The sequence below is a fragment of the Physella acuta genome, unplaced genomic scaffold, assembly GCF_028476545.2.
Source record: "Physella acuta isolate Inbredline_101_S28 unplaced genomic scaffold, ASM2847654v3 ptg000824l, whole genome shotgun sequence".
NCBI classification, from domain to species: Eukaryota; Metazoa; Mollusca; class Gastropoda; family Physidae; genus Physella; species Physella acuta.
In genome coordinates, this window is record NW_026732342.1 from 42,693 (window position 1) to 69,722 (window position 27,030).

Genomic DNA, 27,030 nt, shown 5'->3' on the forward strand with positions numbered 1-27,030 from the left:
CCCAGCTGTCAGGTAGCCCAGCTGTCAGGTAGCCCAGCTGTCAGGTAGCCCTGCTGTCAGGTAGCCCAGCTGTCAGGTAGCCCAGCTGTCAGGTAGCCTAGCTGTCAGGTAGCCCTGCTGTCAGGTAGCCCTCCTGTTAGATAGCCCAGCTGTCAGGTAGCCCAGCTGTTAGGTAGCCCAGCTGTCAGGTAGCCCTGCTGTCAGGTAGCCCTGCTGTCAGGTAGCCCAGCTGTCAGGTAGCCCAGCTGTCAGGTAGCCCAGCTGTCAGGTAGCCTAGCTGTCAGGTAGCCCTGCTGTCAGGTAGCCCTCCTGTTAGATAGCCCAGCTGTCAGGTAGCCCAGCTGTTAGGTAGCCCAGCTGTCAGGTAGCCCAGCTGTCAGGTAGCCCTGCTGTCAGGTAGCCCAGCTGTCAGGTAGCCCAGCTGTCAGGTAGCCCTGCTGTCAGGTAGCCCAGCTGTCAGGTAGCCCTCCTGTTAGATAGCCCTGCTGTCAGGTAACCTACCAGACTGGTTGTCAGGGGAGATCCCCATGATGCTCATGGACTCTGTCAGGTTCTTGAACTCTGCAGCATCATCCACCCCAGTGACCAGGATCTTGCCGTGTGTCATGTACAAATACTTGCCCCAGTCCTCCAGCAGGAACTCCTCTGAGAAAAACAATAAGAAACAGCTGAGCTATTCAGACACCATTTCAGGTGTAACTTGTTACAAGTCTGAGAAAAACAATAAGAAACAGCTGAGCTATTCAGACACCATTTCAGGTGTAACTTGTTACAAGTCCATATACCAGTTATATGTGGATTAAGTCTATTGGCACACCCCTTCTATGTGTAACTTGTATCAAGTCTATTCACACACCAGTTCTTTGTGGTAACAAGACTATTGGCTCACCCCTTCTATGTGTAACAAGACTTGACACACCAGTTCTGTGTAATACAAGTCTATTAACACATCTCCTCTATGTGTAACTTGTAACACCAGTTCTATGTGTAACAAGACTAGCGATAGACCACTTCCATGTGTAACTAGTTACAAGTCTATTCACACATGGTACTTGAGGATGAGTGTTGTCAGGTTAGTATTACTTTGTTTGAAAGATACTAGCAAGCAATGAAAAGTTCAGCCACTTGATGTGGATACAAAGATTAGACACATACGTTTCTGTTGCGCGTTGGCTCCCTGGAGAAACTGATAAAAAATGTGGAAGGACCTCTCACTCTCCGCCTGGCGCACAGCTCTGGATTTCTCAAGAAGATCTTTCATTGGTTAAGGCTTTCTTGACACAACACTAGCTTAGCATTGTAGAATTCATTTGTAAAAAAGTAGGAAAATTGAATTTTTTAAAAGCAAACATTACAAAACGTGTCATGTTATATAATCTATAACACATACTTTTTAGGTGTAAAAAAAGATACAGGTTTCAATGTTGGCACCAGAAATGTATCCTGATGAATCAAAGTTGATTCGGATGAATTTACCCTGAGAAGTGAGCAAAATTAGCCAGGTTAGAAGCAAAGGCTAAATATGTAAGCTATTTTAAACAGTTTTACAAGAATCATAAATCCAGAGAATCAAGGCATGACTTACAAATCTGGAGGAGTTATCATTCTTGATTGTCTTGGCATTTCCAAAAGCTTCTAGAATTGGATTGGCCTGAAGCAATTGGTTTTCCAGCTCTCCCTATATCAGGAACAAATGGTTTGATTACAACAATCCAATCCAACTATCCCTCCCACCATACCCCCTAAACCCCCCCCCTACACCCAAACTGCCCTACTACCACTCTAAAAGGTAGCCTTAAATGAATGAGGTTGTATGAGCAAATGCACAAATTATCTTTCAACATGCATCCACACATGTCAGATGTTAACTTTGAAATACTTGTTATTTTACTTGACTGCTAAAACTACATTAAGAGGAAAATAGGTATGTGCTAGGGACAAATAAAAACTAAATACACCAAGTGAAACTTATCTAAACAATAAATGTGTGAATAATGTAAAGGGGAAAATGATCAAACTCTAATCAGAAGAAAAATGTTAGCCAACAACAAGCCACCAAATGTTAACATATAACAATATTCAACACCTAGTTGCTAATTACAAATGAGACTCTATAAGGGTTGATCATGAAGGTTTGGATTAAGTATACAATGAGGATTATGGATTAAGGCTGTACTAAGTATGTTTGAGATGTGGGTTACAGATGAAGGCTGAATTAATTATATGATGAGGATTATGGATTAATACTGGATTAAGCATGTTTGTGATGTGGGTTATGGATAAAGGCTGGATTAAGTATATGAGGATTATGGATTAAGACTGGATTAAGCATGTTTGTGATGTGGATTATGGATGAAGACTGGATTAAGTATATGATGAGGATTATGGATTAAGACTGGATTAAGCATGTTTGTGATGTGGGTTATGGATAAAGGCTGGATTAAGTATATGAGGATTATGGATTAAGACTGGATTAAGCATGTTTGTGATGTGGATTATGGATGAAGACTGGATTAAGTATATGATGAGGATTATGGATTAAGACTGGATTAAGCATGTTTGTGATGTGGATTATGGATGAAGACTGGATTAAGTATATGATGAGGATTATGGATTAAGACTGGATTAAGCATGTTTGTGATGTGGGTTATGGATAAAGGCTGGATTAAATATATGATGAGAATTATGGATTAAGGCTGGATTAATCATTTTTGTGAAGTGGTTTATGGATGAGTGGAATGATCAAGTTGATGACTGTACTTACAAGGTTGAAATCCTTGTTCTAGCAGAGGGTAGGGTCCACACACAAACACAGAGGAAAGAAGAGAGAACAATTTAATACATGCTGCTCAAAGATAACCCATCATTTATCCTAAAATTTAGCCCTATGAGTAGTTCAATATCCCCAGCTTCAAATAAATCTACTAATTAAGTACTAAATTGCAAAAATATTTTTTTTTCTAAAGCAAAGCGTGAATAAGCTAATTGGTTTTGGTAATGTAAGATTAGAAAGCTGATAGCCAGTGGTTTAGCTGGTAAGCCTTACATAACATTATTCAGACAGCTGCTACTCTTTAATTAAACTGTGGTTAGTGTTGTCTCTGACTCATACCAAAAGAATGCAAGCTGGATATATTGTTACACATTGCTCTAAAGCTGAATATATTGTTACACATTGCTCTAAAGCTGGATATATTGTTACACATTGCTCTAAAGCTAAAGGTACATATGCTGATAGAAACAGACTATAAGCAGTTTTAATTTCTTGGTCCTGTTAGTAAATACATCTGTAAGTATAGATGTATGGTAAGCAAATGGTAGCTGGACATATCTCTAGAGAAGCTACATGAGTAGTGGTTTGGTGGGTGGGTGGTTGGGTGGGTGGGTGGTTAGGTGAGTGGTTTGGTGAGTGGTTGGGTGGGTAGGTGAGTGGTTTGGTGGGTGGGTGGTTAGGTGAGTGGTCGGGTGGGTAGGTACAAGCATACAGACTGTGCTCTCTAGTTTGGTGAAGAAGATGCTTTAACACTACAACAAATCAAAAGTGTCAAAAGCTGTTTACTTTGCTTCTAGTTTTAAATGTGTAGCACATAAAACATAAGAAATAAAAAGTGAGAAGAAACAATAGTTTCTGGGAGGTGATCCCTACTATCAGACAACACAAGATGGGTGGGTGGGACACCAAGGCAGCTACCTGTTTGAGATCAACTATTTTTCCTGCATCCTGGTGGGCACGGTGGAGAAAAGAAACAATCTTATCAACATAGCATCATCAATCAACAGGGTAGATAAGATTACATACATAAAAATATAATCAATAAGATCAGCTGACATCAACACGTATAAACACAGAATGACATTAAATTGTTGTTTTCATTACGACTTGTCTATTCAATAACAAAACAGACAATAAAAACATCTGATGTGACAAACTCTACTTGCATTCACGTCAGACAAGTTTCACATCATAACAAGCACATTTCAACAGGTTATCCTCAAGTTTTTATAATGTCTAGATGACAGTTTTTATAGAGTTTTTTATAGCGTCCTGTAATAGTTTTTATAGCGTTTCTTATAGTGTCTAAATGTAATACTTTTTATAGCGTCTAAGTGTAATAGTTTTTATAGCGTCTAGATGTAATAGTTTTTATAGTGTCTAGATCAGTGGTTCCCCAACTTTTTCAAGTGGCGACCCTTTTATAAAAAAGTAAGTGACCCGTGACCCCCATATAATTAAAAAGAGGAAATTAGTAAGAAAATTAATAATTGCTAAAATACAATTTTCTAGTACACTTTCAATGTGAATTATTCTAGTTTTAATGTGATGGATGAAATTGCATGCCATTAACTAGCCTCAACATCCGCGGTTGAATATTTGTTAACGCCAACCTCATGTCTTCTTCTTCTTCTTCGTTCTTAATTTTTGAATATGGTGGAGGATTCAGACAACAAGTCCAACTTCGTGGACAAACCGGACTGTGGTTTCCAGTTTGTCAGGTGTCCCATATAATTTTTCCCTGAGTCGGGTGGGCTGGGGCCAGTGTCTGACTCTTGCCTGGCCATACAGAGTACATTCCTGGAGTACGTGCTCTGTGTTTTCCGGGGCCTTGCCACAAGGGCACATTTCGCTACACCCAACCTTCAGTTTTTTGTGCATGTGTTGATTTAGTCTGTTGTGGCCTGTTCTAAGTCGAAAGATTATGTATTGTTGTTTTCGTGTTAAATTGTAATAGCCGTCGTCTTTAATGTAGTGAGGGTGTGTGACAGACCACATTTGCGTTTGTTTGTTTTTAATTATTCTTTTTATTTCTTTTGGGTGTAGCGAAATTACCGGTTGTGGTTTCTTTCCCCCAATTTTTGCCAGCTGGTCTGCGATCTCGTTACCCTGGATCTGGCAGTGGCCCGGGATCCACTGCAGCACAATTCTGCTGCAGGTATTTTTTAGCCTCTCTAGTGATGTCATAAGTGTTTGAATATAGGACTCCGGATTTTGTAGGGATTGCAGGACTGATTTGGCATCTGTAAGAAATACAATCTGACAACCTCATGTCATTCTCAACATTTAATTTATTTTTATGTTTTGTTTTTAATTGGAGAAGCGTTGAAAATCTATTATCGCAAAGATATGTAGACACAAAAGGCATACTACACCAAAATTGTGTGAGCAGTTTTTCATTTAACATGATACGTGACACGGAATCATTTCACAAATTTAAAAATTCCTCTTGTAATTCATCGGGAATGCTGACAACATCAAGGGAATCAATGACTTTTGTTATCAATGGAGTTGAAGAGTCTTGCTGGCGAGGGCATACCTTATCAATGGAGTTGGAAGAGTCTTGCTGGCGAGGGCATACCTTATCAATGGAGTTGGAAGAGTCTTGCTGGCGAGGGCATACCTTATCAATGGAGTCGGAAGAGTCTTGCTGGCGAGGGCATACCTTATCAATGGAGTTGGAAGAGTCTTGCTGGCGAGGGCATACCTTATCAATGGAGTTGGAAGAGTCTTGCTGGCGAGGGCATACCTTATCAATGGAGTTGGAAGAGTCTTGCTGGCGAGGGCATACCTTATCAATGGAGTTGGAAGAGTCTTGCTGGCGAGGGCATACCTTATCAATGGAGTTGGAAGAGTCTTGCTGGCGAGGGCATACCTTATCAATGGAGTTGGAAGAGTCTTGCTGGCGAGGGCATACCTTATCAATGGAGTTGGAAGAGTCTTGCTGGCGAGGGCATACCTTATCAATGGAGTTGGAAGAGTCTTGCTGGCGAGGGCATACCTTATCAATGGAGTTGGAAGAGTCTTGCTGGCGAGGGCATACCTTATCAATGGAGTTGGAAGAGTCTTGCTGGCGAGGGCATACCTTATCAATGGAGTCGGAAGAGTCTTGCTGGCGAGGGCATACCTTATCAATGGAGTTGGAAGAGTCTTGCTGGCGAGGGCATACCTTATCAATGGAGTTGGAAGAGTCTTGCTGGCGAGGGCATACCTTATCAATGGAGTTGGAAGAGTCTTGCTGGCGAGGGCATACCTTATCAATGGAGTCGGAAGAGTCTTGCTGGCGAGGGCATACCAGTAAATCATGCAATGGATTCCCCTTGGTTAGGGAGCTAAATCTGTTTCCTTTTTTTATAAGAGCCTGATTTTGACCAAAAGATGGATCACCATCCATACAAAGCCCACAGCCATTTTCCCATGATAATCATCCAGTTTCAAAAAACTTATTTATTTTCTCCATGATATCTTTATAAAATAGCAAAACTTCTTTGCTATCATCTTAATGAATATATTTCACAAAGACAATAAACTGCCAACACGAACTCGTCTGTGGGTTCATCAAGTTGAAAATAAACAATGGTGAAAGCTTGATTTCACTCAATATTTGTTCTTTAACATCTTTGGTCATGTCTGCTATAAGCCGCTGAATAGTATTATTAGACAGAGATATTTGTTCCATCTTGACTGCACTGGAATCCCCAAGAATTAATTTCACCATCCTCAACACGCAGGGGTTGATAAGATTTACTCCTATTGTGTGAGATTTTTTTTTCTTGGCAATTTCTAATGCAACTTTATATGATGTTTGCACTAATGTTTTCTTGGTGAAGAAGTCCTGTTCGATTAAGTCTCTGACGTTCACAACTAGCTTCATACAGACGAAAGAACTCAATATCTTTTTTGGTGTGTTCCAAATGACTCGTCTAAAAATGACATTTTAGTTTTGAAGGTTTCATAGACTGATGTGCAAGGTACGCATCGTTTCTTCTCTATTCCATTTCCAGTGATGTAAAGCCGAATTTCAGATATTATTCTAAATATTAATGTTTTTTTTTCATAGCTAGGGTTTAGTCTACCAGTTGGTGACACCCCCCCCCCCCCCAAAGCCCTTCGCGACCCCAAGTCGCAACCCACAGTTTGGGAACCCATGGTCTAGATGTACTAGTTTTTATATCGTCAAGATGTAGTACTTTTTATGGCGTTAGTATCGAGCCTAGATGTAATAGTTTTTATAGCGTCATATGTAGTAGTTTTTATTGAGTCTAGATGTAGTAGTTTTTATTGAGTCTAGATGTAATAGTTTTTATAGCGTCATATGTAGTAGTTTTTATTGAGTCTAGATGTAATAGTTTTTATTGAGTCTAGATGTAGTAGTTTTTATTGAGTCTAGATGTAATAGTTTTTATAGTGTCATATGTAGTAGTTTTTATTGAGTCTAGATGTAGTAGTTTTTATTGAGTCTAGATGTAGTAGTTTTTATTGAGTCTAGATGTAGTAGTTTTTATTGAGTCTAGATGTAGTAGTTTTTATTGAGTCTAGATGTAGTAGTTTTTATTGAGTCTAGATGTAGTAGTTTTTATTGAGTCTAGATGTAGTAGTTTTTATTGAGTCTAGATGTAATAGTTTTTATAGTGTCATATGTAGTAGTTTTTATTGAGTCTAGATGTAGTAGTTTTTATAGTGTCAAAAAGTAAGTTTTTATAGCATCAAGATGAGGCAGGTTATAGTATTAAAATGTAACAAAACACATTAAAGTAATGGTTAGTTTGACACCCTCTCCCCTATCCCTGGGTGTAACAATAATGGAGGTCAATAAATAAAAGCAAAAACAGCAAAAACGTCAGGAAAAGGGGATTAGCTATAAGCAGAGGCTATGACATACTCTAGCAAACTAAGTGAGGTCAACTGCTTGTAAATATTCTATTTATATCCTGAATATGACAAGATGTTAATGAAGGTGGTTAATAGAGCTGTGGGTGATACTAACTTTAACCTCAACCAAAGCTAATCCTAATCCACTGGCTCTATCACTAAGCTTGAAGGTAAGACATGGGCCAACCTATGGTAGCTTAGAATGGCTCTTGGTTCACATTAAATTTATCATTTGATTACAAGTCAATCTAAATACTCTCTAAATGCTAACACTTTTGCAGCACAGGTGATGGGGAAATAAAGGGTAAGAGAAACAATTTCAGGCAAACTGTGAAAATGAGTTATGAATAAAGAATTAGACATGCCACTAATTGAAGTGAAAACTATTCATGCCACTAGACATACTACACATGCCAATAGCCTATATCTAAAATGGTAGCAGTTAAAAAAATATAAGTAAAAAGAATGCCTTAATTTAATTCAAGTAACACATTTTTAAGAAAAAATTATACTTGATAATAACACTAAATCATAAAATATTTTTACTTAAGTTTATTAATCTTAATCAAGAAATAACCCTGACATAAAGTGTGGTGTACAGTGAACCCTCCCTACATTGGTGTACTAGTTGTGGTGTACAGTGAACTCTCCCTACTATGGTGTACAGTGAACCCTCCTTACACTGGTGTACAATGAACCCTCCCTAAGCTGGTGTACAATGAACCCTCCCTACATAGGTGTACAGTGAACCCTCCCTACATTGGTGTACTAGTTGAGATGTACAGTGAACCCTCCATAGATTGGTGTACAGTGAACGCTCCCTGCATTGGTGTACTAGTTGTGTACAGTGAACCCTCCCTAGATTGGTGTACAATGAACCCTCCCTACATTGGTGTAAAGTGAACCCTCCCTACATTGGTGTACATTGAACCCTTCCTAGATTGGTGTACATTGAACCCTCCCTAGATTGGTGTACAGTGAACCCTCCCTACATTGGTGTACTAGATTGGTGTACAGTGAACCCTCCCTAGATTGGTGTACATTGAACCCTCCCTACATTGGTGCACTAGTTGTGTACATTGAACCCTCCTATGCTGGTGTACATTGAACCCTCCCTACATTGGTGTACTAGTTGTGGTGTACAGTGAACCCTCCCTAGATTGGTGTACAGTGAACCCTCCTATGCTGGTGTACAGTGAACCCTCCCTAGATTGGTGTACAGTGAACCCTCCTACGCTGGTGTACAGTGAACCCTCCCTAGATTGGTGTACAGTGAACCCTCCCTAGATTGGTGTACATTGAACCCTCCTTAGATTGGTGTACATTGAACCCTCCCTAGATTGGTGTACCAGTTGTGGTGTGAACAGACCTGGTTATGGGCTGCACCTATGGACTGCCTGTTGGTTCTGTTGGAGGCTGCAACAAAGGCCAAGTACTGGATGACTTTCTTGGTGTTTTCTGTTTTACCAGCTCCAGACTCACCACTGAAACACATGGGGACAGTCTACATTCTCTTACACATTACACAATGTCTACATTCTCTTACACAATGTCTACATTCTCTTACACATTACACAATGTCTACATTCTCTTACACATTACACAATGTCTACATTCTCTTACACACAGGGTTCGTACTACTTTTTCAAAATGAAATTCCAGACTTTTTCCAGACATTTTCCAGACTTTTTTGGAAAAATTCCAGACTTTATACAGATAATGTGTTCGCGGATAATTTATAAAATGATGCACCATTTGTACTCTCATAATTACTTGTACTAAATTGACATTTATTTTAGGCAGTTGAGATATATTTATATTGAACTTTCTCTAGCCAAATTGACAGAAAATCACTTTTCTAAGTTTGCCTACTCAACTCCACCTAAAGTTTTAACAATTAAAATAATTGATTAAAACGATGCAGCTATTTTGTTTTAAACATTAGACTTATGTAATCTGTTCATGATCAAAATGCTTATGTTTTTAATTAAACTATTATTAAAATGGTATTGCATAATAGTGAGAGTTAATTACTTTAAAGAATACTAACGTAATGTATTAATTTAGGTCTGCTCTTGTTAAGTAGCCTAATATAGGCTACTAGTAAAGAAAAAAATTGGAGCAAAAAAAAAAAAAACATTCTGCAGGCTGTAACCACATCACTCACTGTTTATGCTTATACACTTATACTACTTACAGCTGAGGAACGGGTCTGCAATAAAAAAAAATTGCCGGTATCCTTCCCCCCCCCCCCTTCCCCCCACAACCACAAGACACGGTGAATGGGTCATTGTGATGTCATAGTAGTCTAGGCTTCAGTATGCCTGTTTAATACGTCATAACATGAACTGAGATGTGACTTATACCCCCCCCACCCTCCTTACCAAGCAGTACCAACTACAAACTTGGGGTCACGGTGAGTTCACACAAGTGACCGTAGTTACAAGGAGGGGCGGGGTAGTCTAGCTTTAATCGTCATCATTGAAATCTATGCTTGTGTTTTAAAAACCATCCCAGCGTGTAAACAAAACACTGTATTTATATCACCATAACATTATTGCAAGAGCGTGTCGTCACACTTTATAAAACCCTCCTTCCGACTTTTCCGAGTGTGACGTCATTTATGGACGACTCCTAAATAAAATTAGTACGTCTTTGGTAAGCGACCGCTGAAGTAAACAGAAATACGGGTATGAACCCAAGGAGGCCTCGCGACTTATTAATCTTATAAATGTTAATATTAACCCAAAGTAAGTGAACGCGTGTGGAAGGGGGGGGGGGTTAAATCCGAAAAATTTGTGGATGTCATAAACGGATGACCCTCAGAGACAAATAAATTATTTCTAAACTACCATTCATACACCTCCCACATAATTTTTTTGTTATGACTGTCTGCGTGAAAAACTTAAAAAATGAAAAATAGCGGGTAAAATCGAGAGCCTAACAATTCTGAAGGCGATCATTCTTTCATTAAATTTAATTTTAAATACTTGTAACACATTCACACGGTCAGTCGCAACACAAAATATCTCTTCCCTCCCTTCCCCTCCTCTTCCAATGACGTAGCAACTGAGCATCCGTTTTTTTTCTGCGAACCAGCGAAAAAAGTCACAACAGTGTAAACCCGCGCGAAAGCGCGGGGAAAAAATTGGAGTAATTTCACCTAAAAATAGCAATTTTTTAACTTGGAAAATATGGACTTCGAAGTTTTGTTTCTAAAACTGGATTCCAGACTTTTTCCAGACTTTTAAAAAATCCAGCCCAAAAACTAGCGATTTTCCAGACTTTTTTAAGTCTTAAATTCACTTTTCTAAATTCAAGACTTTTTCCAGACTTTCCAGACAGCGTACGAACCCTGTACACATTACACAATGTCTACATTCTCTTACACATTACACAATGTCTACACTCTCTTACACATTACACAATGTCTACATTCTCTTACACAATGTCTACATTCTCTTACACATTACATTATGTCTACATTCTCTTACACATTACACAATGTCTACATTCTCTTACACATTACACAATGTCTACACTCTCTTACACATTACACAATGTCTACATTCTCTTACACATTACACAATGTCTACATTCTCCTACACATTACACAATGTCTACATTCTCTTACACATTACACAATGTCTACATTCTCTTACACATTACACAATGTCTACATTCTCTTACACATTACACAATGTCTACATTCTCTTACACATTACACAATGTATACATTCTCTTACACAATGTATACATTCTCTTACACAATGTCTACACTCTCTTACACATTACACAATGTCTACATTCTCTTACACAATGTCTACATTCTCTTACACATTACACAATGTATACATTCTCTTACACATTACACAATGTCTACATTCTCTTACACATTACACAATGTATACATTCTCTTACACATTACACAATGTCTACACTCTTACACATTACACAATGTCTACATTCTCTTAGACATTACAAAACATGCTCATGTGTAAGTACACTGTTATACATTGTTTTATATAAATGTAATTTAGTAAATATAGAATAGCTTTGTTTGGGGGTAAATGTGCAACTCTACATGTCATGTTTTCAATGAACAACAGTTCAACTCAAAAGTTTCAAGAGTTTTAAATTAAAAGAACGTCTGGATTGTGCCTTGTTTACACTAGAACTATGTACAGCACCACAGCAGGCGGGCAGAGACGTGCCTCTATTTCAAACTATGACCTAACTCCACACGGAAACCTTATTAATAAATGATCTGCAGGGGAGACAAATATTCGCCACGTTGACACAATTTGCGTGGTGGGGGGGGGGGGGGGGGGGGGGTACTTCAGCAATCCTTGATACGTTTTAAATAGCTGTCACGTTGACACAATTTGCGTGGTAGGGGGGGGGAATACTTCAGCAATCCTTGATACGTTTTAAATAGTTGTTTTTGTTGTTTAGTTTAATCAAAGGTGGCTGTTGGTCGTTGACCCTACACTCAGAACACGTCTGCCCCACGTCTGCCCGATGTCGGGCGTCACTGGTTGAAAGGGTACAGGTAACAAGCAGACCGTATGGTACAGGTAACAAGTAGACCGTATGGTACAGGTAACAAGCAGACCGTATGGTACAGGTAACAAGTAGACCGTATGGTACAGGTAACAAGCAGACCGTATGGTACAGGTAACAAGTAGACCGTATGGTACAGGTAACAAGTAGTCCCTATGGGCAGGTAACAAGCAGAGCCTATGGTAATGTAACAAGCAGACCGTATGGCCCATTTCTAGCCGCTGTGACTGGGGACCAACCTCAGCCGTGACTCAGGAATGTGAGATACACACCAGTGACGTTGTCAACACGCGTGTTCAACTAGATCGTCAACCGTGGTAAAAGTACACGTCAGCAGTACAGGGTGTGGTGATGGTTTGGTACACATATCAACAGTACATGGTGTGGTACACAAGGACGTCAACAGTACATGGTGTGGTACACAAGGAAGTCAACAGTACACAAGACGTCAACAGTACATGGTGTACACGATGGTACAAAGTGTGTCTAAGACAACTAACGCGACCATTACTTACGTGCAGAGAATGGACTGGTCCTCGCGGTCTGAAATTTAAAAAAAGATGTCAGTCAGATATTTTAAATAACAGGTGCAAGTACATATGGGAGATGGGATGAAGATCAAAACAAAAAAAGGGATGAAGATGTCACATTGAAATTGAAGGAATGTGACCAGGTCATTAAAAAATGTTTTTACCACATTAGATGTTTATTCCCCCAACATTTAAATTAAAAAGTCTGATATTTATTACATATAATTTTAGAATAGCTTCGACTGCTGTTAAAAAAAAACTGCCGGTATCGCATTCACCCCCCCCCCCCCCCTTCAAACACACACAAGACATGGTCGAGGGGTCACGGTGAGTTCACAATAGTTTTGAAATCACTAGGCCTAGGCCTGATAGTCATAGCAGTAAGAGAGCTATTTGAGACTGACCGTGACGTCACTGTAATTTTTCCCCGAACAAGCTGTACCAACCAGGTACTTGAGGTCATGATCAGTTCACAAAAGCAGCCGTTGCTACAATGTGGGGCGGGTTAGTCTGTCCTCATAGTCAACTTTTACAAAATTATTTTGAGGTTCCGAAGGCAGACGTGAAGTCAGGGTGTACACAAGTTGTAGCGGTTAATCGTCTAGGAATGTGTCAACAAAACATGCTCAGCACATCACTCAGCACATACTGATGTGTACACACATTGATGACAGCACTAAGGGTGTGTACACACATCGAGATGCGAGTCATCGTTGTGTGGCACGTTAGTGTACCACGTGATCTGATGGACCAAGTCCTGCTAGTACCCGCAGCCTAGAACCATGGACCAAGTCCTGCTAGTACCCGCAGCCTAGAACCATGGACCAAGTCCTGCTAGTACCCGCAGCCTAGAACCATGGACTAAGTCCTGTTAGTACCCGCAGCCTAGAACCATGGACCAAGTCCTGCTAGTACCCGCAGCCTAGAACCATGGACCAAGTCCTGAGCTGCTAGTACCCGCAGCCTAGAACCATGGACCAAGTCCTGCTAGTACCCGCAGCCTAGAACCATGGACCAAGTCCTGCTAGTACCCGCAGCCTAGAACCATGGACCAAGTCCTGAGCTGCTAGTACCCGCAGCCTAGAACCATGGACCAAGTCTTGAGCTGCTAGTACCCGCAGCCTAGAACCATGGACCAAGTCCTGCTAGTACCCGCAGCCTAGAACCATGGACTAAGTCCTGTTAGTACCCGCAGCCTAGAACCATGGACTAAGTCCTGTTAGTACCCGCAGCCTAGAACCATGGACCAAGTCCTGCTAGTACCCGCAGCCTAGAACCATGGACCAAGTCCTGCTAGTACCCGCAGCCTAGAACCATGGACCAAGTCCTGCTAGTACCCGCAGCCTAGAACCATGGACCAAGTCCTGCTAGTACCCGCAGCCTAGAACCATGGACCAAGTCCTGCTAGTACCCGCAGCCTAGAACCATGGACCAAGTCCTGCTAGTACCCGCAGCCTAGAACCATGGACCAAGTCCTGCTAGTACCCGCAGCCTAGAACCATGGACCAAGTCCTGCTAGTACCCGCAGCCTAGAACCATGGACCAAGTCCTGCTAGTACCCGCAGCCAAGAACCATGGACCAAGTCCTGAGCTGCTAGTACCCGCAGCCTAGAACCATGGACCAAGTCCTGCTAGTACCCGCAGCCTAGAACCATGGACCAAGTCCTGCTAGTACCCGCAGCCTAGAACCATGGACCAAGTCCTGAGCTGCTAGTACCCGCAGCCTAGAACCATGGACCAAGTCCTGAGCTGCTAGTACCCGCAGCCTAGAACCATGGACCAAGTCCTGCTAGTACCCGCAGCCTAGAACCATGGACTAAGTCCTGTTAGTACCCGCAGCCTAGAACCATGGACCAAGTCCTGCTAGTACCCGCAGCCTAGAACCATGGACCAAGTCCTGAGCTGCTAGTACCCGCAGCCTAGAACCATGGACCAAGTCCTGCTAGTACCCGCAGCCTAGAACCATGGACCAAGTCCTGAGCTGCTAGTACCCGCAGCCTAGAACCATGGACCAAGTCCTGCTAGTACCCGCAGCCTAGAACCATGGACCAAGTCCTGCTAGTACCCGCAGCCTAGAACCATGGACCAAGTCCTGCTAGTACCCGCAGCCTAGAACCATGGACCAAGTCCTGCTAGTACCCGCAGCCTAGAACCATGGACCAAGTCCTGCTAGTACCCGCAGCCTAGAACCAAAATGCTAGAGTAACAATTGAAGATGTCAAGTTGTAGAACATAAATGAAGGCCATTTGCAGGCCCACTAATTTCAATACAAGACGTTCAACTATCGCGTGTCGTGTGGTACGAGCGGTCAAGTTCAAGGTTGCTATTCCCAGAAAAAACCCGAGTTCGAACCTCCGGGCAGATGAGGCTCGATGGTTGGAGACAGCAACCCATCTAGGAGAGACAACTCCAAAATTAAACAACCGCTGCCTTGTAGTTTGTTCTCAAATGGACAAAGGATTGGGAAGCAAATCCAGAAAGAAAAGCAGGCTGAAATCTGAGTCAACGGCACATAACAGATTGTTATGTAATACTTAAGAAGGAAGAAAATAAGAACACTCTTGATACAGTTTTAATCGCTTCTGTATGCTGCATTTAAAAATAATAATATGAAAATGTATTGACAATATATGACTCAAACTTGATTGCTGGTGACGATGTCTAGTAGGTCTAGAGGTGGAATCGGGCCAACGAAATTTCACCCCATTCTACCAAACTAATTTATTTTTAAACGTGTGTGCAATCATGGTATTAAACTGGATAGTTTGCATTTTGTCTGACTGATGTGCTGATGAAAAACTGAACGGCTTTTAAAAATTTACTACGTTACCAAAAATCGAATCCGTCTAACCTTTAGTACAGTCAGATTTATTGTCAACGGCACCAAAAGGTCAGCTGTGTCTATGATAGCCACAGTCTACTGTGTCTATGACAGCTACAGTCTACTGTGTCTATGATAGCCACAGTCTACTGTGTCTATGACAGCTACATTTATCGTGTCTATGATAGCCACAGTCTACTGTGTCTATGACAGCTACAGTCTACTGTGTCTATGACAGCTACAGTCTACCGTGTCTATGACAGCTACAGTCTATCGTGTCTATGACAGCTACTGTCTACTGTGTCTATGACAGCTACAGTCTACTGTGTCTATGACAGCTACAGTCTACTGTGTCTATGACAGCTACAGTCTACTGTGTCTATGACAGCTACTGTCTACTGTGTCTATGACAGCCACAGTCTACTGTGTCTATGACAGCTACAGTCTACTGTGTCTATGACAGCTACAGTCAACTGTGTCTATGACAGCTACAGTCTACTGTGTCTATGACAGCTACAGTCTACTGTGTCTATGACAGCTACAGTCTACCGTGTCTATGACAGCTACAGTCTATCGGGTCTATGACAGCTACAGTCTATCGGGTCTATGACAGCTAGTCTATCGTGTCTATGACAGCTAGTCTATCATGTCTATGACAGCTAGTCTATCGTGTGCTAACATTAGAGTGGGGAGTGCTGACATTGGAGTGGGGAGTGCTGACATTAGAGTGGGGAGTGCTGACATTGGAGTGGGGAGTGCTGACATTAGAGTGGGGAGTGCTGACATTAGAGTGGGGAGTGCTGACATCAGAGTGGGGAGTGCTGACATCAGAGTGGGGAGTGATGACATCAGAGTGGGGAGTGATGACATCAGAGTGGGGAGTGCTGACATTAGAGTGGGGAGTGCTGACATCAGAGTGGGGAGTGCTGACATCAGAGTGGGGAGTGCTGACATTAGAGTGGGGAGTGCTGACATCAGAGTGGGGAGTGCTGACATTAGAGTGGGGAGTGCTGACATCAGAGTGGGGAGTGCTGACATCAGAGTGGGGAGTGCTGACATTAGAGTGGGGAGTGCTGATATTAGAGTGGGGAGTGCTGACATCAGAGTGGGGAGTGCTGACATTAGAGTGGGGAGTGCTGACATTAGAGTGGGGAGTGCTGACATTAGAGTGGGGAGTGCTGACATTAGAGTGGGGAGTGCTGATATTAGAGTGGGGAGTGCTGACATCAGAGTGGGGAGTGCTGACATTAGTGGGGAGTGCTGACATTAGTGGGGAGTGCTGATATTAGTGGGGAGTGCTGACATCAGAGTTTTATCTACACTGATTGTGATGAGTTATCAACTCTAAAAACTGTATTCTTATGTAATTGTCCCACATAATGTAGCTTGAATCAGTTAAAAGGTTGACTTCATAAGTGTTATGTAACAAAAACGTCAGCTTCATCCATCTGATAGTTTTAAACAAAAATGTCAGCTTCATCCATCTGATAGTTTTAAACAAAAATGTCAGCTTCATCCATCTGATAGTTTTAAACAAAAATGTCAGCTTCATCCATCTGATAGTTTTAAACAAAAATGTCAGCTTCATCCATCTGATAGTTTTAAACAAAAATGTCAGCTTCATCCATCTGATAGTTTTAAACAAAAATGTCAGCTTCATCCATCTGATAGTTTTAAACAAAAATGTCAGCCTATTTCAATTTAGTTTTTTACAATATATGACATGTTTACTCTGCTAATGCTGGGGACTCTGATAAAACATCCTAAGTGCTGTGTGTGCTCAATCAGGGATTCTTAGACAATATATCTGCCTTCCTCCCCCCCCCCCCCAGCCATACACACACAAACAGTAAGTGCTGTGTGTGCTCAATCAGGGATTCTTAGACAATATATCTGCCTTCCTCCCCCCCAGCCATACACACACAAACAGTAGCTAGGTGCCCATGTTATAAAAGATCTAATTGTTCAATGCTTAACTTGACACCATTCCTCTTCCCCCCCCCCCCAACAGTAGCAAGGTGCCCATGTTATAAAAGATCTAATTGTGTCACCCTCCCCCCCCCCCAACAGTAGCAAGGTGCCCATGTTATAAAAAAATCTAATTGTCCCCCCCCCCCCCCCCCCCAACAGTAGCAAGGTGCCCATGTTATGTTGGCCCTTGTTAGTAAGACTAAAACATGAAGTGGTTTTTATCTCAGTTTCAAGAGGAACAGCTGAATAAAACCATTCAAACTGTAGAGCTTACACTTCCTTCTCAGCTAGCCACACTTCACTAACCAGTCAACTACAGACAAGCTGTTTCTTGAAAACATGAATCCAACAACAGTCACCTACTAGAGAGTGTGTTCCCCACTAGAGTGTGTCACCTACTAGAGTGTGTCACCTACAACAGTCACCTACTAGAGAGTGTCACCTCTAACAGTCACCTACTAGAGAGTGTGTTCCCCACTAGAGTGTGTCACCTACAACAGTCACCTACTAGAGTGTGTCACCTACTAGAGTGTGTGTTCCCCACTAGAGTGTGTCACCTACAACAGTCACCTACTAGAGAGTGTCACCTCTAACAGTCACCTACTAGAGAGTGTGTTCCCCACTAGAGTGTGTCACCTACAACAGTCACCTACTAGAGTGTGTCACCTACTAGAGTGTGTGTTCCCCACTAGAGTGTGTCACCTACAACAGTCACCTACTAGAGTTTGTCATCTACAACAGTCACCTACTAGAGTGTGTCACCTACTAGAGTGTGTGTTCCCCACTAGAGTGTGTCACCTACAACAGTCACCTACTAGAGTGTGTCACCTACAACAGTCACCTACAACAGTCACCTACTAGAGTGTCAACTACAACAGTCACCTACTAGAGTGTGTCACCTACAACAGTCACCTACTAGAGTGTGTCACCTACAACAGTCACCTACAACAGTCACCTACTAGAGTGTGTCACCTACAACAGTCACCTACTAGAGTGTGTCACCTACAACAGTCACCTACTAGAGTGTGTCACCTACAACAGTCACCTACTAGAGTGTGTCACCTACAACAGTCACCTACTAGAGTGTGTCACCTACAACAGTCACCTACTAGAGTGTCAACTACAACAGTCACCTACTAGAGAGTGTGTTCCCCACTAGAGTGTGTCACCTACTAGAGTGTGTCACCTACAACAGTCACCTACTAGAGTGTCAACTACAACAGTCACCTACTAGAGTGTGTCACCTACTAGAGTGTGTGTTCCCCACTAGAGTGTGTCACCTACAACAGTCACCTACTAGAGTTTGTCATCTACAACAGTCACCTACTAGAGTGTGTGTTCCCCACTAGAGTGTGTCACCTACAACAGTCACCTACTAGAGTGTGTGTTCCCCACTAGAGTGTGTCACCTACAACAGTCACCTACTAGAGTGTGTCACCTACAACAGTCACCTACAACAGTCACCTACTAGAGTGTCAACTACAACAGTCACCTACTAGAGTGTGTCACCTACAACAGTCACCTACTAGAGTGTGTCACCTACAACAGTCACCTACAACAGTCACCTACTAGAGTGTGTCACCTACAACAGTCACCTACTAGAGTGTGTCACCTACAACAGTCACCTACTAGAGTGTGTCACCTACAACAGTCACCTACTAGAGTGTGTCACCTACAACAGTCACCTACTAGAGTGTGTCACCTACAACAGTCACCTACTAGAGTGTGTCACCTACAACAGTCACCTACTAGAGTGTCAACTACAACAGTCACCTACTAGAGAGTGTGTTCCCCACTAGAGTGTGTCACCTACTAGAGTGTGTCACCTACAACAGTCACCTACTAGAGTGTCAACTACAACAGTCACCTACTAGAGTGTGTCACCTACTAGAGTGTGTGTTCCCCACTAGAGTGTGTCACCTACAACAGTCACCTACTAGAGTGTGTGTTCCCCACTAGAGTGTGTCACCTACAACAGTCACCTACTAGAGTTTGTCATCTACAACAGTCACCTACTAGAGTGTGTCACCTACTAGAGTGTGTGTTCCCCACTAGAGTGTGTCACCTACAACAGTCACCTACTAGAGTGTGTCACCTACAACAGTCACCTACTAGAGTGTGTCACCTACAACAGTCACCCACTAGAGTGTGTCACCTACAACAGTCACCTACTAGAGTGTGTCACCTACAACAGTCACCTACTAGAGTGTGTCACCTACAACAGTCACCTACTAGAGTGTGTCACCTACAACAGTCACCTACTAGAGTGTGTCACCTACAACAGTCACCTACTAGAGTGTGTCACCTACATGTCACCTAATAGAGTGAGGATATTTAATTAATATGTAATTGCCATAAAATGATTTTTAGTCACCAAAGAGTAATGTGGCAAATAAGTTACATTCAACATATTAACCATTAATGACCCTAAATGCCCGCAACCCATGATGACCCATAACGCCCGCTTACAATAAGCATAGAAAATTTTTTAAAATGTTCATTAAAGTTTGGCCTACAAATCCTGATTTTTAACTAATCAGGAAGTTGGATCATTTCAACATCCTTTTCAGGTTTACTAATTTCAATGGCGATTTTGAAATATACATAATATTAGTCTCTTTCCATCCCAAAACTTTACACTCATCTGTCCTATTTTTAGTTGATTTAAATTTTAAATCAAAATAGAAGCATGCCTAAAAATGTATATAGGCATGTGTATTATGAATTATATATCTTAACATAACCAAATTGATATTCAACAGTTAAATTCGATGCTTAGTTGTGTAAACAAAAATAAATAAGAGTTGACTACACAAAATGACCTATTTAGGATTTTCTCTGACATTTTTTATTTTTAAATTGTACTTTTATCGAATATATTATATCTATATAAATATTTCTCTACGTGGGGACCATGTGAGACACCACCACCAGACCTAGCCTCCCCTCCCTTGCTCTCCAGGAATATCACTACCACCCACACCCCCACCAGTCTGATGAGCCATGGCTCATGGCGAATGTTTACAATGGTAAAGCCTGGTCGAAAAAGTGACAGCTATTAGGAGCAGATAATTTAGTATTTAAATTATTTGAAACTTAGGGGAGGTTAGAATTTCTACTTGATCTTTTCATTGTCATCAGTAAACTATCGTCATGGATGGCTGCTTTCATGGGCTGGGGGTGGGGGGGACAAATTCAAATTATGAATTACCGAAAAGTAGAAAATAAATCAACTAAATAGCGATGTATGATATGCCGCAGGTCGGTCGTTCTATTTAATACTGTTGGAAAGCCAGATTTAATTACATTGGGACATCAAGGGTGGTGTTTTGGTAGACTGAATGGATCATTAATGGTTAAGATAATGAAAACATCATTTTCTAATAGAACAAAACTGAGCTATAGCAAACATTTCAAACTATTCATGTTACAAGTGGGTATGAGCAGAAGACTGGAAGAGTTATAAGTGAAGAAGAATGTGTTAGATAGGCCTGTACCTTGCAACATGCTCCTGTATGCAGTGTCAGCAATGGCAAATACATGTGGAGGGACTTCATGGCGTTTTTTCCCTTTGTACAACTCAATCACTTTCTCTGTGTAGATGGGCAGTTTTTTGTAAGGGTTCACCACCACACAGAATAGGCCGGAGTAGGTCTGCACAAATTAGAAATACATCACAATTATAATCAAACTGGCCAGTGTAGGTCTGCACAAATTAGAAATACATCACAATTTTAATCAAACTGACTGCTATTTATATCTCATATTACAACAAAATGTATTATTCAAGTACATTGCATTGAGATACAACAAAGATGTGGAGAAGTGTGATAAAAACACAAGACACAACAAAGATGTGGAGAAGTGTGATAAAAACACAAGACACAACAAAGATGTGGAGAAGTGTGATAAAAACACAAGACACAACAAAGATGTGGAGAAGTGTGATAAAAACACAAGACACAACAAAGATGTGGAGAAGTGTGATAAAAACACAAGACACAACAAAGATGTGGAGAAGTGTGATAAAAACACAAGACACAACAAAGATTTGTTGAAGTGTGATAAAAACACAAGACACAACAAAGATGTGGAGAAGTGTGATAAAAACACAAGACACAACAAAGATTTGTTGAAGTGTGATAAAAACACAAGACACAACAAAGATGTGGTGAAGTGTGATAAAAACACAAGACACAACAAAGATGTGGAGAAGTGTGATAAAAACACAAGACACAACAAAGATGTGGAGAAGTGTGATAAAAACACAAGACACAACAAAGATGTGGAGAAGTGTGATAAAAACACAAGACACAACAAAGATGTGGAGAAGTGTGGTGATAAAAACACAAGACACAACAAAGATGTGGAGAAGTGTGATAAAAACACAAGACACAACAAAGATGTGGAGAAGTGTGGTGATAAAAACACAAGACACAACAAAGATGTGGAGAAGTGTGATAAAAACACAAGACACAACAAAGATGTGGAGAAGCAGATGACAATCACATCAACTAAATTCAAATTATTCTAAACTTTGAAAACTAGCTAATATAAGTGTAAATACAAATCAAATTTAACATCTTCTTGAGAGCAGTCTAAAAGTGCATTTTTTAAAACCAATTTTAAGATTGTGGAGGGGGAGCCATCGAGATCAAGTTGCTTATTTTATTTATTTTTTCAATTGTGCAAGTTTTAAAATAAACACTTCTTTAACTAGAAAACACTATTTTTTAAAAAGAAATAGTTCTAAACATGTTTTACTACTGATCAAAAAAATAAATACAAGATTTTAACAAATAATTAATAAAATAAGAACTTGTAAAGAATTGTTACAGCCTATTTAAACTTTTTATAACAATATACCCTTGCATTTATTTAGGCCTAGTATAATTATTTTTTCAAACAATTTATTTAGTAAAATTTCTCATTAAAGGCTTGCAAAAACCAATAGCTATCAACAACAAACTGCTTTTTACTTTGCTCAGTATAAAAATGTAATGATCAAGAATAGAGATGTAAGACAGTTAAAAAATACAAAATTACAATGATCAAGAATAGAGATCACAGCTAAAAAATATAAACATACAATTACTCATTTACTGTAATAAGCACTACTTTTCTGGTAATCCATGTGTGATGGTGGGGGGGGGGGGGTTAAAAAGTGTAACCACATACTTGCGGTTTTCGGTGGGTTTTTTTTAAAAGAAATTTTCAAAATTGTAATTAAAATACTCAATGTTGACCAAGTTCTGCAAATATTTTAACATTTTAGAAAGAAATGGCTGGGTAAATAATAAAAACTGCAATACTTAGGGGCTTGATAGGCTGAAGTATGACATAATTTTAGGAAATGGTAAGGCTTTTTATGTGTGACAATGGGGTGACTGGCCATAGATTGCTCAGATATATAGGCCTAATCTTTTTTTTTTTTAAATAGATCTCAAATTTCTCTAGAACAGAAGGAATAGCACCCATTAGAAAATTTAACTCTAATTTAAAGCATATTATTTCCTGTTAAAATGATAAATATATTTAGGCCCTATTTCTTATTTATCAGTTACCAAGTTTAAAGTTGATTTAGTAAACAATTCACCATGAACAGTGGTCTGATTTTATGAAAAACTGAAAAAAAAAAAATTGAAGCTGACCATTAGGCCAACAGTTTAATTTATGCAAGTCTAAATACTAAATAGGGCCTCTCAATCTTGTACATACTAACATACTTAAACTTAAAGACTATTAAATGTTATTATTATTATTATTGAATTATAGCAGAGTAGCCTTAACAACCAGTAAAAAATTAACCAGTAAACAGGGTCAATAGAAATAGATCTATTAGTATCAGTATACTATTACACTACTTTTACACTTGCGACATTTCATACTCAGGCTACATGTCTAGAAAAAAAAACACTTTGCCTAAGTTAATTTTATCAGAACATGGATTGGGGGGGGGGGGGTACACTCACTTATTGCGAAGTTCTTTGTGATAGACTTATTGTATAGGTAAAATCACGATATAGCGTCGGAAATTATCTGGTAATGTTTGTAGAGTTTCGGTAACATTCATAACTGTAAACCATAGTTTATTTGACCGTTGAAAAAAAAATAGAGTCAGGTGCATTAAATTAATGTTTTAATTTACAGTATTTACTGTGGTTTCCGGAATGGCTTGACAGACTACGCCATGGTTTTACTTTTTTTTACTGCTGTACAGTTCCGGAATAATAACCGACGCTATATCGTGATTTTACCATATATGTCGCAAGTGTAAATGCAATGTTAGGATTAAGGCTGATTTATATTAGGCCTGGTTTATAGGCCTATATGGTGATTAATGATTATTAGGCCTAGTTTATTATCCAAAGTTTCAATTTCAAGTGACTTCTCATTTTTCTTTTATTTTTCTTTTATTAATAGGCCTAATTGTTTAAACTTACGTAAATTAAACCAGAGTAATAACGATCCTTCAGATTGTGAAGAACTGATGCTTCGTTTAGGCAAGTCAATTCAGCCATATCCTCAACTTTATTAAACTTGGGTGGATTCATTTTTTGGATGTCATCTCTGTGGATAATTATTTTTCGGCCGGTTTCGTCGACAACACATTCTACTTGATCTCCTTTTTCGCCCTTTATGGAAGCTGCAACAAAACCGTGTGTCTCGTCTGGAACCCAGACTAGTTTTTTCGATGCCCATTCTGCTTGGACAGCAGGGTCATTGATAACAGTACGGTCAATAGCAAGATACTTGAGCTCGTTAGCACTCAAATCCGAGGCACCCTCGAAATCCGCCATTTTGTTTTAAAACCTAAGCTTTTCCGGGATCACAGTACCGAAGCTGATAACATAAAAGTTCAATTAATTTAAACGTTAAAAAAATAATTAATAAGTAAAATGAATTAACGATTCCTAGACGAAAAGTCAAGCAATATCCATTTCATAGAATTGACATTTTTCACTTAAATGTTTATCATTTGTAGTTAACAGTAGACTTCCATTAGGAGGTCTACTACAAGTTATGAAGCAACACTGTCACTTACACACTGGCTGCTGTGAGTCACGTGAACAATCGGGAACTAGGCACACCTTTTTTTTCATTCGGTAGTTGAAAATAGTCTATCTAAAAATAAAGCGCGGGAGATACGTTTCTCTTTTTCTTTTTCCTCCAAAGTATTGTACAGAAAGGTGAAAATACACATTCTAAGTGATTAATTAGCATTAGTTAATGTATCAATGCTCACAGCAAAACAATTCCATTAAAATTAAATCAATGCTAGATCTAGTTAAAACAGAGCATTGTTTATAATAATGCATGTGTCACAACTGAGTCACCATTAACGGGAATTCCTGTTTCCGGTAGCATATTATTATCCTTATATGGCAAATCAGATGATACCACAACACAATCCTAAAGAAGGTTATCCTTGATTTCCACGATATGTTTTGAGAAGCAACATACGCAGGTAAAAATCATTGCGAACGCCAGGACTGATTGTTACAATTCAGGATGCCCATCCATTTTGAACACAAAAAAGTTGGAAAACAATGTTGTAGGCTTCGTCACTTCCCATATACGTCATGGCATTTGTTAAAATATTTTAATGTGTTTTATGGGGTGTTGATTTTATTAGCAAAACAAAAATCGAACAGCGTAGAGAATTACGAAACATTGTCACTTTGAAACTCGGGTGAAGCCTTTGTTCCTAAATTTTGATACTAAACAAAAATACTCGCTGTGCTTGACATAGTCGATTAAAGGAAAACAAGGAAGGCTATAATTATAAATAAAATTCATTTAGTGACATTTTTAGGCATACAAAGCAAAGTATATATTTTTTTAGCGCAATTTCCATTCTGGAGAATTGCGTTTATTAACCCGTCATTTCTGGATGTATGAATGAATGGATGGATGGATGTGTGTCCGCAGCTTTAAGTCGTATCTCCTCCTCAACGAAGCAATATCGATGACTAGTTCCAAAAGCAATTATGTTAAGCAAGTTACGAGGATGAGCATAGGCCATAAAAATTCCGGGTTTCTTTCATGTATTTCCCGGAAAAGCAAAAAAACCGAGAAAAAATGCAGTTTTTTGCCCATATCTCGGCAACCAGACCACTTAGCGACTTGAAACATGTACCAATCGATTCCTGCCATAATTTAGAACAATATGCCGAAGAAAGTTTTCAAAAATATCCTCTCGTTCGGGCACAAATTTTAAAATTACATAAATACCTACAAACCGATCGTTCTTCTAGCTTGAACGCACCCCAGCATTATACGTCAGAGCTATTTTTAGATAACATAAGGAAATTGCGCATAAATGTCACTAGACTTTTTACTTTCTCGTATATACGAAGTATAGAGAAAGTCTTGTAATCGTGCAAAAAAAAAAAATCGAGATTTTTGCAAATCTCGACGTTTTACATCTCACTGATACGGAAAAACATAATTTTGCAATCTTGTCCGTATGTCTGTGTGTCTGTGTGTGTGTCTGTGTGTGTGTGTGTCCGTGTGTAAACACGATAACTTGAGTACCGTTACAGCTAGGTTGATGAAATTTCATATACAAGTATTTTATCAAAATCGTAGATCCGTATCAACTTTTGAGCGATTTCGGATAACCGGAAGTGGTACTTTTTCTACTTTGAATTTTTCAAAAGCCTATAACTTGAGTACTATTTCAGATAGATAAATGAAATTTGATATGTAAGTAAAAGATCTAATTCTCTACCTTCTGTCAAATTTTGAGAATTTTTCGTTGACTGGAAGTACTTATTTACGCTACTTCCGATTTCTCAAAAAACTAATGTAAATTTTAAAAGTACTAATAATATTGCGCACTATTATGCGCTTTTTTATTCGCGTTCACTTGGTGTGCAATTAATTTGTCTACGAGATTTTATTCTATTTTTAAAACTTTAAGTATTTAAAATGGATTAAAAATCATGTCTATAGCCCGAGTTCCCATCCCCTGTTATTTTATATAAGAATATTCGAGAAAGTTTAGGGGAGATCACTCCCGGTTTATTTAATTAACTTGTTTTGTCTTGATCTTGAACTACATCCAAGATTTATTGGTCAATCGTCTCAAAAGCACACACGAGTGTAACGTTATAATTTATAAATGAACAACCACTTGGGGTAGGGGCGGTGGCTAAGAAAAAATGATGTCTCATTTTGGCATTAAAAAAAATTTAACAGCCTTTTAGCTGTTATTGTTTTATGTTGTTTTTTACTTTCTCGTATACGAAGTATTGTAATCGATCGAAATTGAGATTTTACACCTCCCTGAGTCGGAAAAACATAGTTTTGCAATTTTGTCCCTATGTCTGTGTGTGTGTATGTATGTATCTGTGTAGTGTATGTCTGTGAACACGATAATTTGAGTACCGTTACAGCTTGGTCGATGAAATTTGATTTACAACATATCAAATTTGTAGTTCTTTATCAACTTTTCATCAATTTCCGGTAACCGGAAGTGGAACTCATTCTACTT

General features: G+C 39.7%; 1 protein-coding gene across 2 annotated transcripts in view; it reads right to left on the reverse strand.

Annotated features, from left to right (window-relative positions):
• The window catches only part of LOC131951730 (myosin heavy chain, non-muscle), a 62,766-nt gene extending 37,993 nt beyond the window's left edge, over positions 1 to 24,773 (reverse strand). The window contains exons 1-10 of one of the 2 annotated variants that reach the window (XM_059314094.1): positions 23,975 to 24,773; positions 21,029 to 21,185; positions 12,724 to 12,751; positions 9,015 to 9,129; positions 3,692 to 3,721; positions 2,765 to 2,782; positions 1,586 to 1,678; positions 1,414 to 1,477; positions 1,156 to 1,254; positions 502 to 645 (exon numbers count right to left, since the gene is read on the reverse strand). In XM_059314094.1, coding sequence (XP_059170077.1) covers positions 502 to 645; positions 1,156 to 1,254; positions 1,414 to 1,477; positions 1,586 to 1,678; positions 2,765 to 2,782; positions 3,692 to 3,721; positions 9,015 to 9,129; positions 12,724 to 12,751; positions 21,029 to 21,185; positions 23,975 to 24,331 — 1,105 coding nt within the window. In that variant the 5' untranslated portion in view covers positions 24,332 to 24,773. The remainder of the gene's footprint in view (positions 1 to 501; positions 646 to 1,155; positions 1,255 to 1,413; positions 1,478 to 1,585; positions 1,679 to 2,764; positions 2,783 to 3,691; positions 3,722 to 9,014; positions 9,130 to 12,723; positions 12,752 to 21,028; positions 21,186 to 23,974) is intronic. The other variant, XM_059314095.1, reaches the window with a different exon arrangement.
• Positions 24,774 to 27,030: the final 2,257 nt, after the last annotated feature.